At 53.0% G+C, this 20,567-nt stretch overlaps 1 protein-coding gene across 2 annotated transcripts in view; it reads left to right on the top strand.

Moving 5' to 3' along the window:
• Cotl1 (coactosin like F-actin binding protein 1) overlaps positions 1-19,741 on the top strand; it is a 32,971-nt gene extending 13,230 nt beyond the window's left edge. The window contains exons 3-4 of one of the 2 annotated variants that reach the window (XM_028880781.2): positions 4,852-5,009; positions 18,588-19,741. In XM_028880781.2, coding sequence (XP_028736614.1) covers positions 4,852-5,009; positions 18,588-18,698 — 269 coding nt within the window. In that variant the 3' untranslated portion in view covers positions 18,699-19,741. Of the gene's footprint in view, positions 1-4,851; positions 5,010-18,587 lie in introns of those variants that run through there. The other variant, XM_037206304.1, reaches the window with a different exon arrangement.
• Positions 19,742-20,567: the final 826 nt, after the last annotated feature.

The raw sequence follows: 20,567 nt of genomic DNA, 5'->3' as shown, positions 1-20,567 counted from the left end.
GAAGAAAGCAGGCAGAAGTGGAAGTGCCCTGGCCGAGCACCCCTCAGACAGTGCCCTGGGTCAGGCAGCGCACTGAGCGATCCCACCGGTTCCCCACTTTGTTTCTGGGCTGCTCAGTAGCTGGAGGCCTGGAGTCTTGCAAGCAGGGGCTTGCATTTGGCTGCTCCCTCCGCCCGTGAGGAGATGCGGGTCAAGGTTTTCTGGGTAGAGTCTTGTCGGTGGCTTTCATGAGAAAAGCTCACTGGATATGAGGAGGGTGGTGTCACAGTTCCTGGATTGGAGATGGAGCGTCCTGTGCAGTCACCCTGGGCCTGGCACACAGAAGGAGGGCACAGAGCTGGTGCCAGCCCTCCAGCGTGGGCCTGGCCTCGTCTTACTCTCGGTGACGTTCCCCATGAGATGGGACTAAAGTGGATTTGAAATACATGCCCCAGTCGTTGGGATGAAGGCGAGCAGGGAGGTTGTCTGAAATGTCTGGATTCCCTGTGACGTTGCTCAGAGGCCCCTTGTTTCCTGCTGTGACTTTTGAGGCGTTTGGGGGGAGGGGGAGTCTCAGGGACAGTCCTGTCACCTTTGGTGGCTATGTCTCTGATCCTGCAGAGGGTCATGTGGAAAAGGGGGACCAGACCCTTCCTTCAGGAGGCCTGGCCTGATCACTTCCTTAGAAGGGGGTGGGGGTGGCAGGAGGAAGGGGGGGGCTGAACTCTGAGTACTTCTGCTTTCCCTCACTGGCGCTCTCTTGTCCGGCTTCTGTCCCCACTAGCTGCAGCGTCCCGTCCCTGTGCTGGCGCCCTCCACCCTCACCTTACCTTATTCTTTGCATAGTGGCTCTTGAGCTTTGGCCCAGCAGTCCCCCCCAGAGGCCTGTTCAAGCTCAGCTCCTGAGCCTCCCCCCAAAGTTTCCAGATCAGCAGAGCACATGGCCTTGGGGGGTCTTGTGTGTCGAAAGACTAGGACCGTGCATTGATTGAGAACCGTGGTTCTACACTTCAGCAGGGAAGCAACTTCTAATTCCTTACCACCCAAGTCTCGCTGGGGACAGAGGATCACTGAGGGGATGGCGGCAGGCCCAGGTGCCAGCCTCTGGCTAGTTTGCCACCTTAGCATGTGTGTGTACACACATGTGCACACATGGAGAAGATCCCCCTGCTCTCCTATACTTCCATTCTCCTGTATGAGGAATGTGTAGTTTAGGGTGTGTGCTCTGACAGGTTTTGTTTTGTTTTGTTTTGTTTTTTGTTTTTTGTTTTTTGAGACAGGGTTTCTCCGTGTAATTCTGGTTCCTGTCCTGGATCTTGCTCTGTAGCCCAGGCTGGTCTCAAACTCACAGAGATCCACCTGGCTCTGCCTCCCCAGTGGTGGGATTAAAGGCGTGTGCACCACCGCCGCCAGGCAGCCCTCCTGTTTTGAGAAAGGAGTGGAAATAGATTTCACAAAAGGGCCACCTGCTCTCCCAAGCTGCCAGAGTGGCAGTGGCAGCCCAGGGCTTTGAAGCAGTGGTAGAAATGCTGCTGAGACCCACAGGCCTTCTGTCGGCCCTCAGCTGACATCCTGTCTGGCCAGGTCTCTGGTGTCCAGCATTGGTAAGTGCGATGTCACTCCGGATTTCTGAAAATGTGCCTGTCAGCAGTCTTCTGGAGCGAACTATGGCTAGATAAGCACTCAGCCGGTCACTCCATATGTGGCCTCCCTCCCCCCCATGGTTGTTTAAATGAAGTCAGTATGGGGTTCTGGAAGGTTCCCAGTCCCTTTAGGGGTGTGTGTGTGGCTTACTTCCTTAGAACACAAGATTTACTGAGTGATTGCCAGTGGCTCTTCAAAGGACATCAAGGGGCTGGCAAGATGGCTCAGTGGATACAGGTGATTGCCACACAAGTCTGACAACCCAAGTTCAATCCCCAGAACCTACATAAAGGTGGAAGGAGGGAACTGGCTCCTTGGATTTAACCTCTGACCTCCATATACATCACTTACATGCGCTCGAAATACAGTTAAATAAAGATTTAAAAAGAACTATGGTGGCTGGAGTGGATCAGAGATAGACTTGAGAGGGGCCACCTTGTGAAAGTCCCTTGTGGCACAGGAAAGCTGACCAGCACTCGGGGAGGGTGACGCCAGGAGAGGCGGACAGGGAGAGCTGACGCTGCTGGCAGGCTCTGCGCTTGGCTGAGTGGACAGTGAGGCCAGGGGCTCCAGCCACCGCCCCACACAGAGCCCTTGGCAGCGACCCACAGTCGCTGGGCCCAAGAGTCCACATTGACACTGTAGAACTGGGAAGCTGTTGCTATGGAAACCGACACTGGTGGTCTTTTGTGTGAAGGCTGGTAGGGAGGGGGCTGGGATGGGCACCTGCCTCCCCTGTAGACCAGGGTGGAATTCAGTGAAACATTTCAGTGCTGGTTATTGGGATCCAGTGCCTAAAACACTGCCCACACACCCACCCGTCTCATGCTGGGAAATGTTCTCAGCTACCCATGTTCCCTGCTGTGTGTCTGCATCAGCCTCAAGGCCTGTGTCCCTGCAACCTAGAAGCCTTCATCTTCAAGAATTCAAGGTTAACCCTGGGCCACACAGCAGCACCCTGGCAACCCCGCACCATGGCAGTAGCTTCAGACGGAAGGTTCTATCTGGTGGGCCACCAAGGTCTATAGCATGAATGTCCCCTCTTCGCAGATGATGGACAGAGTGTGGAGCTGCCATTTTGGAAGCAGCTCCGATGTCCATCCGATGATGGGTAGATAATCATGCCGTGGAATGTTCTGGGTCCTGAGGGAGTCATAGAAATATAGGGTGTTTCGGAGCTAGCTCAGTCAGCGAAGGGCTTGAGACCCTGTGCTCCATTCCTAGAGCCCACATCAAGAGCCAGCATGGTGGGGAGGCAGAGACAGGGGGGGCTCACTGGCTGGCCAGCCTAGCACACTGGGTAAGTTTCAGGCCAGTGGGAGACCCTGTCTCAAAAAACAAAGTAGACAGTACCTGAAGCACAGCACCTCCTGAGGTTGTTCTCTGACCACCACCACACACACACACACACACACACGCACACGCACGCACGCACGCACGCACGCACACCTTTACACACGCACAGGCGTACAACACACGGGTGAACCCTGAGAGCGCAGTGATTTATGAGAGAACTTGGTCCCCACAGGCCACGTGTGACGTGATATCGCTCATGTGACTGTCTAGACCAGTCATCTAGGCAAGTACAGAGACAGAGACAGGGTTAGTGGTTGCCAGGGGCTGCCTGAGCATGGGAGCAGCTGTTCCTGGGTCTGCGTTTCCTTTTTAGATGATGAGAATGTTCTGGAATTAGGCTATGGCGACGGTGGCACAGTTGTGGCCTTTAAAACGATGTGCGTGCGCACGCGTGAGCACACTGTTTTTACCAGTGACATTTTTGTAAGTTTCCAACCGTCAAACGTTTAGATTTCGAAGAAAAAAATTAAAAATGTAGACTCTCTCTACAGTACCGTCCTGTGAGTCCAAACTGCTTGGGCTGGCGACATGGCTTGCTCAGTGGGTGGGGGCGCTTGCCCCCAGGCCCGACGACGACGACCTGAGTTCAGTCCCTGGGACCACCATGGCGAAAGGGGAGGCAGACTTTGCAAAGTTGTCCTCTGACCTCGGAACATGTAACATTGCTGCCGTCATGGATATGTCCCCCCCCACCCCTGGGGGTGGGGGACAGGTGCTTCTGCCCCTGGGCACAGCTGAGAGTGTGTCAATGTTCTTTGCCTGTCACAACTTGGATGCTCTGGTCTTTCGTGGTGGAGGCCAGGGGTATTGTACAACACCCTGTAATGCATAGGACCCTTGCACCACAGTGACTTATCTAGTCGTGGGCCTCTCTTTTTCTCCCCCCCCCCCCCCGTCTCATTTTTTTTTTTTTTTTTTGAGATGGCTTCTGTGTAGTCCTGGCTGTCCTGGATCTCGCTCTGTAGCCCAGGCTGGCCTCGAACTCACAGAGATCCGCTTGGCTCTGCCTCCCGAGTGCTGGGGTTAAAGACGTGCGCCACCACGGGGGGAGGTGGGAGTGGGGGGGCAGGGGAAGATGGAACTTGGTGAGGCTGTGGGTTGTGCTTCATGGGGGTCATGGAGAGACCACAGTGACTACCACAGAGCTCTGGTGTAGCTCAGGGGAGCAGCCGCCCCACAAGTGTTTCCTTGAAAACGAGCATGCATGACGGAAGCAGCCTGAGGACCTAACTTGCCAGCTGGAAGGTGTCACGGGTCTCGCTGCTCCACCACAGGCCCCCTCGCTTGCGTAGGCGATGGTCTGTCCAGAGTGGCTTTCCCATTCCAAGTAGAACCTTAACAATGATTTGGCCACTTTCGTCTTCTGAGACAGTGTCTCCTCTAGGGCAAGCTGCCCTCGAACTCCTGAGCCTCTTACCCCCACCTCCCACGTGCTGGGGTTACAGGTGTGCACCACCTCACCTGGTTTATGAAGTGCTGAGGACTGAACACAGAGCCTCCCTCAGGAGCGCCGAGCGCTCTACCCACTGAGCCGCATTCCCGGCCTGAGGTGGTGGCTTTCTGTCCCAGATAACATTCGTGTTTGGAGCTTTGGCCCATGAAGGTCATAGAGGTGACGGCCAGGGAGGCCTGAGTGTAAATCCCAGCATTCCTCCTGCTCCCTGTCTCACCTGGAGCTGTCACATGACCAGACTGTGCTTCCACTTCCCGTCTGTGAAACGGGCATCAGAGAGGATGTCGCCGAGGTCTGTGGGTACACGCTTGTTTCCGCCTTCTTACAGGGCGCACCTTGGCTCATGGCCTCTCTCTCCCCAGGGAGATGGCGTCAGGGAGTCCTTACTGAGTGCCACCCTCTCTTTGTTTTGGCCACAGATGATGTCCGGCTGTTCGCCTTTGTGCGCTTTACCACCGGTGATGCCATGAGCAAAAGGTCCAAGTTTGCCCTCATCACGTGGATTGGGGAGGCCGTCAGTGGTCTGCAGCGAGCCAAGACGGGGACCGACAAGACGCTGGTGAAGGAGGTGGTCCAGGTAATGTCTTCTGCCACACGTCAGCAAGGGTCGCCGGCCATTTGGGATGGGGGGGGGGTATGGGGTGGACCCTGGAAAAGTTCTTAGCATTGTTCGGGGTGCCAGCCAGGGCCAGGACTCTGCCATCCTGACTGTCACGCCATAGAAACACAGCTCTGCACAGCCAGCAGCCCACAGAGACAAGATGACGGGAATGGAGGCCACTGCCTGTCCCATTGTGGATGGGTCCCAACAGTGGCCATGGGATCTAAGGAGAGGATGTGATCCCTCCCAGGACAGCATCTGTCCCAGGGACCCTGCTCACACTTGCTCGGTGGTAAACGTTAACCTGGTGACTGACAGTGGGGTGTGTTGTTACAGTTTGGTAACTAAAACATAACCGTATCCACAGCACCACAGACAGTGAGGTTGCTTGTTTGGGGGCTTGGGTAAGGGGCTACCTTAAGAAAGGGAAAATCTGAATTTGTAATGATGAAGCAAGATGAGCATGCAGAAGGCTCGATTTCCCAAGGCCTGGAAGCCAGAGAGAGCCCTTCCTTCTTTTAGTTTATCCAAACTGCTGTTCCAGCGACCGGAGTAGATGTGGCCAGCCCTTCAGCCCTTCAGTCTGGCTGTTGCCCAGGGCCTATTGACATGTGCATATTAAAAAGATGGGGCTGGAGAGATGGCTCCCTGATTCAGAGCATTGGCTGCATTTCCAGGGCCGGTGTTTGGTTCCTGGCACTCACATGGCTGCTCACCACCCTCTGCAGCTGCAGCGCCCGGGGATCCAACGCCCTCTTCTGGTCTCCATGGGCACTGCACGCATGGACTGCACAGACATACATGTAGGCAAACCAACCATACACCTAAAGTAAAACAAAAACAAACAAACAAAAGCTGTGGTAGATTCCCTTGGCTCCCATTGGCTCCCTGGCTGACACACTGGCTGCCTTTAAAAAAAAATTTTTTTTTGAGACAGGGTGTCTTCGGGTTACCATTGCTACAATGAAACACCATGACCAAATGCAAGCTGAGAAGGAAAAGCTTTATTTATTTGGCTTACTCTTCCACATCACTGTTCATCACTGGAGGAAGTCAGGGCAGGAACTCAAGCAGGGCAGGATCCTGGAGGCAGGAGCTGATGCAGAAACCATGGAGGGGTGTTGCTTACTGGCTTGCTCCTCATGGCTTGTTCAGCCTGCTTTCTTATAGAATCTAGGACCACCAGCCCAGGGATGGCACCACTCACAACGGGCTGGGCCCTCCCCCATCAACCACTAATTAAGAAAATGCCCTACAGGCTTTCATACAGCCGGATTTTATGGAGACAGTCTCAACTGAGACTACCTCTCGCCGATGACGCTAACTGTGTCGCGCTGTCATGAAACTAGCCAGCATACAGGGTTATTCTGTTATGTAGCTCTGGCTGTCCTGAAACTCATTCTATAGACCAGGCTGACCTGGAACTCACAGAGATTCCCCTGTCTCTGCCTCCTGAGTTCTGGGATTGAAGGTAGAGCCTGGCCATACCCTGCTTTTTCTTTTTCCTCTGAGTCCTAAGGATTAAACAGAGTCCTTATGCAAGCATTTTACTGCCTGAGCAGCTTCGAGCCCTGCTGGATGGTCTCTGTAGAAACCCTAGGAGGGGTTCCAGACCTTATAAGCATGATAGTCAGCTATATTGCATTTAAAGTGGGTTTTTTGTTTGGTTTGGTTTGGTTTTTTGAGACAGGGTTTCTCTGTACAACAGCCCTAGCTATTCTGGAACTCACTCTGTAGACCAGACTGGCCTCGAACTCACAGAGATCCGCCTGCCTCTGCCTCCTGAGTGATGGGATTAAAGGTGTATGACACACACACACACACACACACACACACACACACACACACCCTGCCAAAGTAGGTTTTTAATTAATTCTGTCCAATTTGCATGTGTATGATGTGTGCGTGTGTGTTTTGTGTGTGCATGTGTGTGTGCACGTGGACAACACTATAGAGTCAGTTCTCTCCTTCCATCTTTCCTTGGCCTCCAGGATCAAATTCAAGTCATCAGGCACACCTCAAGCACCTTCATTCACTGAGCCATCTGCCCCCCCCCTCCCCCCATTATTTTCATTTCATTTTGTTGAGATCGGGCCTCATTCTGTAGCCCAGGCCGACCTCAAACTTCTGCCTGTGTTTTGAGTGCTGACTGTTGAGCCAGCACACTTGGCTGGATGGCTCATTTAGTTGCTTACTACGTGCTTGTTTTGTGGAGCTGAGGTTCCAACCAGGGCCTCAGCATGCTAGGCAGGCCCTCCGCTGCCCAGCTGCAGTCCCAGCCCGGGGTTTCTGTGAACCTAGAACTGGCTGCAGTGGCAAAGTAGTCCCGTAAGTGGGGGTGACTCAAGGACTTGGGGTCTCTGGTGGCAGCCTTCATGGTGGGAACACTAGTTCCTAGTCGTGGGCTTGCAGGCTCGGAGAAGTTGAAGTAAAGTGGAATTGGCCGGCCCTTCACAGGGTGGGGGTGAGGGCAACAGGGAATCACGGCTGGGTCCGGGCTCAGGTAGGCTTCATCTCTCCTACCATTCTCTTTCTCTCTGGATTTGGCCACCCTCTACCCTGCAGAAGGAACATCCAGGCTTCGGTGGTCCTTCACGGTCAGGACTCCAGAAGAGAGAGACCTATACTACCTCTATGATAGTCCCTTAAAAGAACCCTGACCACCATCTGGGGCTTAATGATTTGCAACTCAGTGAGGTTCCATCCAGTTCAGAGGCGTGATGGGAGTTGGGGTATGCTGGGGTCACTCAGATATGGAGAGCTGGGATTCCTGGCCAGATGGAGGTGGGTGCCTGTAGCACTTAAGCGTGGAGGCAGGAGGATTGGGGATTGAGGCCCGCTTGGAACTGGAAGTCAGAAAGCTGTCTGAAGGGTCCGTGGCTGGGAAAATCAGACGACAGTCCCCTTCTCCACAGCCGCAGGGCAGCAGAGGCTGCAGGGAGCGGGGCTGTTGTCGTGACGGCGCCCTGAGTTGGGGAATGTGCTGAGCGGACAGACAGCTCGCCTGGCTGGGGTTGCTGTGCCACACTGCTGTCTGCTGGTGCCCAGGATAACACACCCACCCATTGTTCTGGTGCCTCTGCAGGCTTGTGGGGACAATGTGGTGGCCATCAGGGGAGACTTCCCGGTGCCAGGCCAGGCTGCCTCCCATCAGAGCGGATCAGGCCTGCCTTGCAAAATGCGCTAACTTGCATGCTCTTTTATTTATTTGTATTCATTTATTGTTGAGTTTAAAGTACTTTGTATGTGTGCATGACGTGTGTGTGGGTGGGCATGTGGAGGTCAGAGGACAACGTTGTGGGGTCTCTTTCCTTTCACCATGTAGGTTTTGGGGATCAGGATCAAAGTCAGGTTACAGGTGTGGCAGCAAGCTCCTTTATCTGCTGAGCCATCTCACTAACCAAAGGGAGACCATTTTGAAGGGGGGCTTCATCTGAAACACAGTGGGGAGGCTGGGAAGGCTTTAAGCCAGGGAGAGGGATTGGCTTTGCTGAAGGAGAGGCCCAGCACATGAACGAACCAGAAGACTCTTCTGTGCCAGCTGTGGCTTGCTGCCCCTCATCAGACTCTAGACCTGCTCCTAGCCCGTGGCCAGCCTGCCCGGGTGGGCACTTGCCAGCTGCCTAGCAGCCATGCCCAACACAGAACCATGGAACCCCTCTGCTTGCCAGAGCCCCGAAGGTGGGAGGCCTCCCCATAGTGTTCCAAGGCCCAAGCCCTCTGAGTGTGTGTTCTTCTGCAGGCTTTACCCGCCTCCTTCCTGGTGCCTCTCCATGCTTCTGTCTTCTGGTTATTTGTCCCCACACGGTCCCTTTCAGAACAGGCCCACACCACACATAGTCACAGTGGCGGGGCACTGCTGAGTGAGTGCCCACCGCAGACATGAGTCTAATGCCAGTCACGTGCATTCCTTCTCTTCCAAGCCAGCCTTGGCCAGGAGCTCACAAAGATCATGTTTCTGGCCCCTCACCTCCCCGAATCTCTTTTTCCTCATCTGAGCAGTGAGATGTCAGTCCAACACATAGATGCTTCCTGTGGAGAGTGCTTGCACAGATGTACAGTTCCTTCTTTTTGAGAGAGGGTCTCATGTTGCCAAGGCTTGTCTTGAACTCACTATGTAGTTGAGGGGACCTTGACCCCCCTGAAATTCCTGCCTCTATCACCCTAAGTGGCGAGATCATGACTGTGTGCCACCGTGCCCTGTTTATGCGGTGCTGAGATGGAACCCAGGGCTTTGTGCATGCTAGGCAAGCACTCTAACTAAGCAAACCCCTGTCTACTTATGCACTCATCTTTGGTTGAATTATGGACATATCCTGGTATTTGCTGACAATGAACATCTTTGAGGCTAAGTGTTGTCATTTTAAAACAATTCTGTTTACTGATTCTTGGGAGGAAATTCCCAAACATGCATGTGGCTGGGAGCAAGAAATTCTATGCTTATTCTCTCTCTCTCTCCCGGTGGTTGTGGAGACCCAAGGTCTCACACGTGTTGGTTGAGTGTGAGTGTTCTGGCACGTAGCTAGTTCCCCAGCCACGGGCAGTTTTGATTAAACAGAAGTTGAAGATCCAGCCTGGATTTCACCACCGACCAATAGGTAGGGACTGCTTAGAGCTCTGGGTTAAGAAGGGTTCTGAGGTTGAGTGTTGACAGAAAAGGTGCCACAATCGATTTGTGATGTCTGCCACGGACATAGGAGCAAAGAATGGAGTATGTCTCCTACCCCTTTCCCCTCCCTTAACTAGATAGAGTCAGAGTTCAGGCCAGATGGGGTCAGGGCTTTGAACATCTGGGAGACAGAGGAGCAGTTCTCAAGCAGTTTTCCATATGCTAAGAGAGATGGTTGTGAAGGGGGATGTTTTCCCGCACCAGGCTTTTTCTTTTGGGTCTACCAACCAGCTCCCAAATCATGACACAGAGACTTCTTACTAGTTTTGAATGTTCAGCCTAGTTTAGTTCTTTTCTGGCTAGCTCTTTTAACTTAAATTAAGCTGTTTCCCTTTGTCTACCTTTTGCCTTGGGCCTTTTACCATTTCTTACTTCTGTGTCTCTGTCTGACTGGCTGACGGCTGCCTGGTTTCTGGCCCCGCGCATGTCTCTCATTCTCTCCTCTCTTTCTTTCTCCCTCTTGAACCTAGATTTCTCCTATTTATTCTCTCTGCCTGGCAGCCCCACCTGTCCTTTCTCCTGTCTAGCTATTGGCCGTTCAGCTTTTTATTAGACCAATCAGGTGCCTTAGGCAGACAAGGTGAAACAGATGCAACACATCTTTACATAATTAAACAAATACAGCATCAACGAAAGTAACACACTTTTACAGTTAAAGTAATATTCTGTAGTATAAACAAATGTAACACATCTTTGCCCAGTTAAAATAATATTCCACAACATTTTCCAGGTATGGGATCAACTGCTCTGAGTTGGTTTGGTCCACACCGGCTCACAGCAGGACCTTGGGACATCTGTGTGCTTGCACTCTGTCTTGCTAGATCACGATATGCCCGCCTGTGGTGTGCCCTTGGCTCTCTCCCTGAGCAGGAGGGTGACCTGAGCCTTTATATCCGAATCTGTCAGAAACTTGGCCTTCTGATCCATTTGTTTCCTTCATCTTTCTTTGATGAGTCATGCCTGCTTTAAGAACCTGCTCTTTTTGAGTAAATTATACCTTGCTGGTCGGGTTTTAAGGACTTGGTCTTTCGGGCACTGAATAGGTGTAGGAGGGCACAGAGGGGGCGGCAGGAGGGCTGACTGGAGCACCACTGGCTTCTGTGTGCTCCGATTTCTTTCTGCTCAGCCTCCTGCGAGGTTGCCCTTTCTCCTGGCAAGAAGGGCTGTTGGGGACTGATTGCTTTTATTCAGCACTTAGAGGTCTTTGGCTTAGAAATCTTGAGGAATTCCACTTGGTGAAAGGCCCTTGATTGTGGCCAGCAGGTGACTTGTCGGTCCCTGCCTCAGCTCACGCATGTGACAGAGAGCCTACCTCTGTATAGCAGAGATTTTCCATGGGTTCTGGATGGTCCCAAAGCCATCACAGAGCTGGAACAGTGCTGTGATCCTTCACTGGTTCCCCATGGATTCTGGTGTCCGTGGTGGGACACTGCCACAGTCTTTATCTTCATGCTCCAGGGACTTAGGCAGAACCCCGGATGGCTGGTGGGGATCTGTCTGGGAGACGTCTTTTTTCTCCCTCTCCTCTTTACAGGAATGGAGAGCAGGGCCAGAGCCACTGAACACTGTGTTTGGGGCCTCTCGGAAACCCTGCTCCTCTTCTCTTAGAGAGAGCCACAGCACTGGAAATGGCCTCCCAGGGTATAGGCAAGTGATGACCACAGTGAGTAAGTATTAAGCGAGTGCAGGTTTTGGGGAGCGGTGAGTGGCATCGCTCTGACTGGTTTTTGGTATAGTGGAAGCCACCTTCTTTCTTCCTCCTTCTCTGCAGCTCTCCCCTGGCCCAGCATGGTACCCCTGTGTTGGTGGACACAGCCAGCACCTCCCATGTTTACCCAGAGGAAGCCCCAGGGTCGCCCTGCACTGAAAATGAACTGTGGAAAGGTCCCGGTGGCTGAACCCTCGGCTCCCCTGCAGTCCTGAGGCTGAACCCTAGGCTCCCCTGCAGTCCTGAGGCTGAGGGGATGGCTACCTCACTCACAAGTCAGCTGAGGGCCAGTCGGCACTTGCCCGCTGCCGGGCACACCCAGCAAGTGTGCACGCTCTTTGCAGGCTCCAAGGCCCTCGTTACAGCCCTAGCGTGTGGTGCTGCTTCTGTTCCTGTTTGCAGAGGAGGAACTGAGGCTGGGGAGGACCAGGCTGCTGGAGATCGTGGGGAAGCTGAGACGAATCCCTATCCCCCACCCTGCTTTAACAAGAAAACTGGATCTAAGCCAGGCATCTGAGGGCTCTTTAAAAAAAAAAAAAGAGTCGGGGGTCCCCAGCACCACGTAAACCAGGCACTGTAGTCACACCTGTGATCACAGCACTGGAGAGGTGTGAGGTCAGAAGTGCAGGGTCATCCTTGGCTACCAGCAAGTTCAAGGCCAACCTAGGTTACATAAAACTCTCTCTGAAGTGGGGGAGGCAATTTAAAATCAAGGATAGGAGAATATTTATGCATTTCTTAATTCAACCTTGCAAACAGTCCCGTGTGTGTGTGTGTGTGTGTGTGTGTGTGTGTGTGTGTGTGTGTGTGTGTTGTACAGACCTAGTTCCTAACCCGTTCTTCACTGGGATCACTTTCTCAAGGAGAGCAATCTAGGGTCTGCATTGCTTCTGAGAAAGGTTTTTAGACAAAGCCTGTCCTCAGACACCTTTACAGGCTGTTTTGATGGAAGTCTGAAGCTGCCAGGATTGGACATGACTAAAAGAATCTCTACCTTTGAACAGTCCCACTGGGCAAAACATGAAAAGCCCCTGTTTAGAAGCCTTGGGAGGGACGTGCGGGTCCTGGACAAAACACTAAAAGCCTCAGGTGACAGTGTCCAGACTGGCATTTTGTGCTTTGGACTCTTACGGGTGCTTGGGGCTTCTGGTATGGCGGGTGGGGGTGGAGACAGAGTCTAGAACAGCCTGGAGGAGGGGTGAGGAGGAAGGGCAGGCCTACTATGGGGCTCTTCACTTTGTGGCCCGAAATGAGTCACTTCCTCTCTCTGGTCCTCTATCAAAAACGGAGGTGGTTGGCAGGGGTAAGTGGGTTCTGTTCCTGTGGTCCCATCGTCCCACCTGGTCTTGAACCATGGGACAGTTACAGCTGGGTGACTTTCGAACATTCCGAGCTTCCCCCCCCCCCCACTCCTGAACACCTATGAAGCCATCACCAGGGTTAAGGGAGGGACATTTGTCAGCTGCAGGGCTCTGTGACGGCACACTCTCCTGGGTGGCCACTCTGCCTTCAGACCAGATTGTGTTCTTTTCGGCCTCCAGCAGCCGCCGGGTGCCGGTCACTGCTGCCGCTGACCTGTGACACACCTGAAGGCCAGGCCGAGTGCCAGGGACGGAGAGTGCTGATCGTGGGTGAGCTGGCAGCGGTTCAGGGCTGCTGCAGTGTTACCCTGCTTCTCTTGACATAAGGCTGCGTGTGTGCCATCGAAACACTTCTCAGTAAGGACTGGCCTGGGTCCCGCCACCTTTCTCCTTGTGGCTCTTAGATGGCCTGCGCGTGTGTAGAGGGGACGAGTGTGGTGGGAGGTGGCCCGTTGGCACAGGCGGCCAGCGCCCAGGGACACAGGTGAGCAGCTCCTTGCTCTTTCTGGTCCTGGCATCGCTCACAGATCAGGCTTCATCTGCCCGGTGGTGTGGCTTGGCTTCTGCCCTTTTTACAAACACAGCAGGAAGGTGACTCCCCTGTGGCCCTGGAAACTCCCTGGCGATGCTGGCGGCTCCCTTAGGTCTGAAGCTGACTGCCCAGTAGGCGCGGCAGCAGAGCGCAGGGGCTCATGTCAAGAAAATGTTGAGGTTGGACCTTCTTAGGGTTTCTCTTACTGTGATGAAACACCATGACTGAAAAGCTGAGGAGGAACAGGTTTATTCTGCTTAGGATTCCACACCATCGTTCATCACTGAAGGAAGTCAGGGCAGGAACTCAAGCAGGGTAGGAGTCTGGGCTCAGGAGCTGATGCAGAAGCCACGAAGGGCGCGCTGCTTACTGACTTGTTCCTCATGGCTTCCTCCGCCTGCTGTCTTATAGAACCCAAGGGCTGGCATCACATACAGTGGGCTGAGCCCTCTTCCATCAATCCAGGCTTACCAACAGTCTGATCTTAAGGAGCCATTTTCTCAATTGAGGTTCCCTCCTCTCAGATGACTCTAGCATGTGTCAAGTTGACATAAAAAAAAAAAAAAAAAAAACCGAATCAAGGCCGGGCGGTGGTGGTGCACGCCTTTAATCCCAGCACTCGGGAGGCAGAGGCAGGCGGATCTCTGTGAGTTTGAGGCCAGCCTACAAGGCAAGTTCCAGGAAAGGCACAAAGCTATACAGAGAAACTCTGTCTCGAAAAAAACGGAAAAAAAAAAAAAAAAACCTAATCAGCACAGTGCCCAAGTCATACATTTGGGGACATTTTGTAGAGTTCACGCCCTAGATGAGAAGAATGTACCACCTGTGTTAAGCCTTTTTTGGAGGCAACGGCCTGTTGGCCTACCAGGGATGCCATCCCAAGATGCCTGCCTCTTCCACTTCCCCAGATAGGAAGGGACTGCCCCTGAATAGTAGGGAAGAGGTCCCCTCAACTTTGTCTCCAGGGCTGTTCATGGGTGGTAGGAGCCCTTAAATGGGCTTGGATGGAAATGGGGAAATCTCATTTAGAAGGATGTACAGGGAAGGATTGGATCATAGGAGATGTGGAGAACTGGAAGGCTCCTGGAGGGCATGGGTGTGTGTGTGCAGGTGAGTGAACATGGGTGTCAACTAAAGGCTGTGACGCCTCAACTGTCCTCAGTATGGACTGAGGGGTAACTGAATGACTTCTCTGGCCTTGCCATCTTCCAGTCTGCTGCTGGGGAGATGGGAGCCAGAGAGGAAGCGCCTCCTCCAGCGTCTGCAGATGTCTCTGACTTCAGCTGGGCAGTGCGGTGCAGGTCCACCCTGGGCTCTTGAGGTGTGAGGGGAACAGAGCCAGATCCGTCAGCCTCCACCCTGGCTGACTGTGGATGAGACCATCGGCCCAAGGTGTCAGGACAAATCCACGGTCTGCCTTGGTACCATGGGCATGGCTTGAGCGCCAGTGGCCTCAGAAATGTCAAATACCTACCTCGGTCACTGGAAGGATCACCAGGAGGTAGATCACTTCATTCTGCTCTCTAACTCCAGAGTTCCTCCAAAACAGTGGGCATGGAATGACATGAGCAGGGTGCGGGAACACGTGACCCCCACCCCACACTACTTTTCCACAGTTACAATTTCTGGAGGCCGAGTCTCAGGCCTCTGCAGGCAGCAACAAAAAAAAAGCACATCTTCCGTCAAGTCTCCTTCTTCCTGTCTTCCGTGGCAACAGAGAGGAGAGAATGTTCTGTGGCTGATTCAACAGGGCAGCGTGTGGGTGGTGACATGGCTGTCCTGTAAACTTTGTGAACTTGGGAGCGTTTGCTTCGTGGTTATTTGGTTTTAAGCATGCCTTGAAGTTTGAAGTTGTGATTATTTTTTTTATAGTTTGAGACAGTGTATATGTGTGGATGTGTGCGTGTGTGCGTGTGTGTGCGTGTGTGTGTGCGTGTGTGTGTGTGTGTGTGTGTGTGTGTGTGTGTTATATAGGGGGAGTTTACATTTACATTTATTGCTATGTAAGGTTCACTGGTCTGATCTCCTTTTTGAGATAGTCAGGTAGCCTGGGCTGGTCTTGAACTCCATATGTAGCTGAAGTTGGCCTTAAACTTTTTTTTTTTTTAACATCTATTAACTTTGTGTGTGGACTTACGCATACCACAGTGGCATGTGGAGCCAGGACACAATGCACAGGGGTTGGTCTCTCCTTCCACTACGGGCATCTCAGATCGTCAGGCTAGACAGCACTCAGCAACCTTTACCTGCTGAACCATCTTTCCCACCCAGTCTTGAACTTCTGATCCCTGTACCTGGGATCGCAAGCCTGCACCATCAAGCCTGATTTGTGTGGTGCTGGGAACTGAACCCAGGGCTTTATGCATGCTAGGTAAGCACTGTATCCACTGAGCCATATCCCCAGCCCCCTGTTTTGTTTTGTTGAGACAAGAGTTTTGCTATGTAACCCAAACTGGCTTCAAGCTCATGGGTAGTCGCCAGAGTTCTGGGGTCCTAGGTGTGAGTGCCACACTGCCTGATGGTTGTGTGATAGGCGGTTTTAGCTGGAGCTGCACCGGGCCCTAACACTTCCTTTAGATTTCTTAACCCTTATCACATCTTCCTAATCGCCGGTTCCTGACTCTGACTTCAGGTTCTTACTTCTTTAGATTGCCATATATGGCTGTCGCCAAGCAGAGGACTTTGAACTTCCTCTGTAGGCTTCTTAGTGGGTTGGCTTCCTTGCTGGGGCACTCTTGCCCCTCCCTCCCCTGTGCTGCTGGGCTGGACTGGGAGTTGAGACACCAGTCAGCTCTCAGTTCTCTTTCTGACCCCGGCCCCCTGCCTTCCATTGTCTGGGTCACATGCACAGAGCAGTGCTGGCCAGTGGGGCTGGCGGGAAGGGTCTTTACCTTCGGGGCTGGACAAGGCTCTCTCTGCTCTGCCCGGGGGTCTTAATTAACCAAGTAAAAGGCCAGTGTATGGAGGGTGGATTCAGAAAGTGTGTGAGGACGTCCCTTTAGGCTGATACCACGCCCTCCTCCATACCCCTCCATGTCTTAGTGGCCTTGTTCTAAGAAACTAGAAAGTTTCTAAGTGGCCTAGAAAGCTGAGATACTCCATCTTCGTGCTGTGGCGACTTTGCTTATTTTGCTTTTATCGATGAGAAAGCCATTTAATGTAAAATTAACCATTTTAACCACTCCTCCCTAGTTCCAAAGATATTTGCCATCCTTTCTTTATATCTATATGGTAGTGCCGGGGGTGGAGGGGTGGGGAAGTGGGCGGGTGCCAGGGATTGAACCCAGGACCTCATGCCTGCTAAGGTAAGCACTCTACCCCTGAGCCACGTTCCCAGCCTGAGGCAGAAGTCCCAGCTCTGTGACCCTGGGCGGGCATTGCAGTCTCTAGATTCTGTCTTGTCTGTAACACGGAAGCAATCTTGACTGTCTTTTGGGATTTTAAGAGTTGCTCTTGGGGTGATTTGGGGCAGAGCTGTACTTCGCTCATGGAGAGAGCTGGACTTCTGACCTTTCCTGGTTTGCAGTCACCTCCAAGCGCCCTGCTGACTTTACCACATCCAATTTTAGGTGACCGTCATTTCCTGTTCTGTCTCCCACCCCTGGTCACCTCTGGTCGGCTTTCTCTGTGGATTTGCCTTTTTTGGACATTTCCTGTCAGTGGAACCAGACAGTGGGTGGCCTTGCGTGTCTGCCTGCTTCTGCTCATGTTTGAGGGCTCATCCATGTTGCAGCAGGCATCAGAACGCATTCCCTTTCAGTGCTGACTAATTAATGCTTCACCATGTGGGACATCCGTGCTTTGTGTACGCCTCATCTCATCTCTTGTTGAGCTATCTGGGGGTGCTTGGCTGCTGGTGAATCATGCTGCCGTGAGATCTGGGTGTGTGCTTATGTGCCCAGGCGATTTCATTCCTCTCAGGTAGATCTTAGGTGTCAAGTCCCGGGGTCATATTTGCCCCTGTGGCTTGGCCTCAGTACCACAGCGCCGTGTGTACATACGGAAGTCCTGATAATGGTGCCACAGGCCTGGGGATGTTGCTCAGGGGTAGAGCACTTGCCTGGCAAGGCTAGGCCCTGGATTCCTCCCCCAGTGCTGGTGTGAATGTGGGGGGTGTGATGTGCAGCGTTGAGGTACATTCATGTATGCTGATGTGTACTGTGTGTGTGCGCACATGCTCACGCTTGCTCCTCCTACCATACAGACTTCGTTGGCCTTGAATGCCTATGTAGCTGAGGCTGACCATGAACTCCCATGCCTCCTGCCTCCACCTCCCCGGCGCTGCTGGTTTTACAGATCCGCACTGCCACCCCCAGCTCCTTTATGTGGATAATTCCCCAACCTTTGGACTTGTGCTTCTGGCAGCTTTCTGTCTTCTTTTGAGATTTTCCTGGTTTATTGTAGCTTGTAATCTGCATATAAAATAGCATAATCCTCATGGCCCAGTGTTATCTGATCAGATACCACCTGCTTCCCTCATTCCCACGTGGGCCAGGCCTTTGGGTTACCTGGGCAAAGTCTTGCACCCCAAGAAGCGACGGTAACAATGTTTCCCAGCTATAGGCTGGAGTGTGTGTAGGGTGAATGCTAACAGTGCCCTGCCCACCTGCCCAAGATTGAATGTGGTTGGAAAGGCCGGGATACCCCTGGTGAACGCAGGCCTGGTAATGGCTGAGCCAGCAGGTGAGAACCTATCATCCCGGCTTCTCCCCACCCCAGCTGCAGTTGTAACACGTGCCATGAGGGGGAGCCACAAGCCAGGGCCTCCTTTTTTTTCTGTTCCCTCCCTCCTGTGATTTTTTTGAGACAGAGTCTCACTATGTAGCTCAGTGTGGTCTTAGAATCATGGTAGCTCCCTGCCTTAACTTCCTGAGTGCTGGGATTACAGGTGTGTGGCACCATGCCCAGCTCCTCCTTCCCCTTCCTCCCTTCTCTTCTGGAGTTAAACTTTGACCAGCTCCCTGCCCGCTTTTCCAACCTCACACCCTCCCTGGTGGGTTTGTACAGCTGAAGAAGTTGAATTACAGTTGAGAGGGACTTGCCCAAGGTAATACAGCCAGGAAAAGACAGTCCAGGAGTCATGCTTGGGTCCAGCCATGGCCCAGAGGACATGGCATCCCTGTCCATCTGATCGGGCTTCTGGCACAGGCTCTGTTGGCATGATTTCACTGCACTCCGCTGTGAATGTCTGGGGTGCCAGGGCTTCTTGCTGCGTTGCCTGGGCAACCCTGGACCTACCCCCTCCTCCCTCACGGAAACTCTGAGCTCTTCTTTGTCCTTGCAGAATTTTGCAAAGGAGTTTGTGATCAGCGATCGGAAGGAGCTGGAAGAAGACTTCATCAGGAACGAGCTGAAGAAGGCTGGAGGAGCCAATTACGATGCTCAGACAGAGTAGCCCCAGCCCCACACCCCAGAGCCATCTGCCTGCTCCACCCAGGAGGAGACTGCCACCTCGAGTCACCAGCCCACCAGGGAGGAGGAGCCATGAGAGGCGCCGGCGCCACCAGTGTGTGCAACCCCCTCCCCTGCCCCCCCTGCCCCCTCTGCCCCTCTCTTCCCTCTGTGGCCCTCTCAAGCTCACTAAGCATCATTATTTGGTACCTGCCCCCTTTTTTGTTCTTTAAAGAAAAGTCATCTTGGTGCCAGGGTCATGCACACCATCAAATCCCAGGTGCCTCCATCAGTGGCCCTTGGCCTGGCATTTCCCTTGCCCTCACTGTGGCCTGCCTGAGCTGAGCCACCCTGGCCTCCAGTTGCTGGGCCCTGGCCTGGGTACCACCCCAGCTTGCCTTGGCTGTTTCCTGCTCGCCCTATGCGGGCCGCCCATGCCAGGAGCTGTGCACACCCTACAGCCTTCATGAGCTCACACATGCTCCTCGGAACCCCTAGACATGGCTCCAGGCCCCACCCCCACCCCGTTCAGAGTGGCCTAAGCTATAAGTCTGGTAGATGCTGCTTGGCAGTGACAGGTTTAGGTCTGGCGTGGACCGAGTACAAAGTGACAATTTGCCTTAACTCTTGCCTGGCAGTGGCTCTGCCATGTGGTCTAAACTACCCTTTTGGCGAAGTCCTTCTGAAGTACGAGAGGTCTGAGTCCAGCTGTGGTGGGGAGTGCAGGGTCAACCTCAGGGCCTCCCAGGGTGACGAGGATGGAAAGGCCCCCTGCAAACAGGGGAGCAGGCACAGGCCTCACGGCGGCACCTGGAAGGCCGTGCTTGGAATCTTAGTCTGCACCACAAATTCGAAAAGATGGCTTTGTTTGCTTTTAAAGAAAGCTGAGGCGGGCTTGGCTCCTCGTGAGCGCGTGAAGATGGTTCTTTTCCTTTCTCTTGGCTCTTTTCATTTTGGGGAAGAAGACTGCACTGGACTGGGCTGTGAGGACCATCTCTGGCATTCCAACAGTTTACAGAAATAAATGTGTTTTTCAAGAAAAACAAATTGGGTGGTCTGATTTGTGTGTGTGTGTGTGTGTGTGTGTGTGTGTGTGTGTGTGTGTGTGTGTGTGTGTGTTTGTCCAAATTCAGACTGAGCGGTTGTTGAAGGAGCAGCTGGGCCTTGGGCATGTGGGTTTCCTTCTCCAAGATGTTTTCATGTCGCTCAGGCTGGCCTCAAACTTTCAGTGTAGGAGGATGGTCTTGAACGCCTAATCCTCATTTGGCCATCTCCCAGATGGTGAAGTTATAGATGTGTGCCACCTTGCCCCATTTCAGTAGCTTTTGAACCCTCCCTGCATTCTTGCTGAGGACCCAAGTTTGGTTTCCAGCACCCTTGTTGGGCAGCTCACAACTGCCTGTAACTCCAGCCCAGGGGATCCAGGTTGTCCCTGAACTCGCTCCATGGCCCAGGGCAGCCTTGAAGTGGTAATGTGCCTGTCTCCTCCGAAGTAGCCGGCTCACAGTTCTGAGTCTCCACAGCCAGCTTTAGATAATGCCTTTTGTTTTGTTTCTAGTGAGACAAGGCCTCACTGTAGCCTAGACTGGCCTTGAATTTGTGACACTCTCCCTGCCACAGCCTCCTGAGTGCTGGCATTACAGGTATGTGTCACCACCCCTGGCTTAGATTTTAAAATTCTCAACCGTAGAAGCAGACGTTTATCTTCATTTTACAAAGCCAAGATCAGAGAGACTAATCCCCCTTCCCTGTCACAAAGCCATGCCCATGCTGCCTGGCGGCACAAAGAGGTGACCTCATTCAAGGCAAGTTCACATTCGTGACTTTTCTTTTTTTTTGGTTTTTCGAGACAGGGTTTCTCTGTGTAGCTTTG

This window comes from Peromyscus leucopus, chromosome 5, assembly GCF_004664715.2.
Source record: "Peromyscus leucopus breed LL Stock chromosome 5, UCI_PerLeu_2.1, whole genome shotgun sequence".
In the NCBI taxonomy this organism is placed as follows: domain Eukaryota; kingdom Metazoa; phylum Chordata; class Mammalia; order Rodentia; family Cricetidae; genus Peromyscus; species Peromyscus leucopus.
Note: the sequence above shows the minus strand (reverse complement) of the source record. Positions and strands in the feature narration are given on the sequence as shown.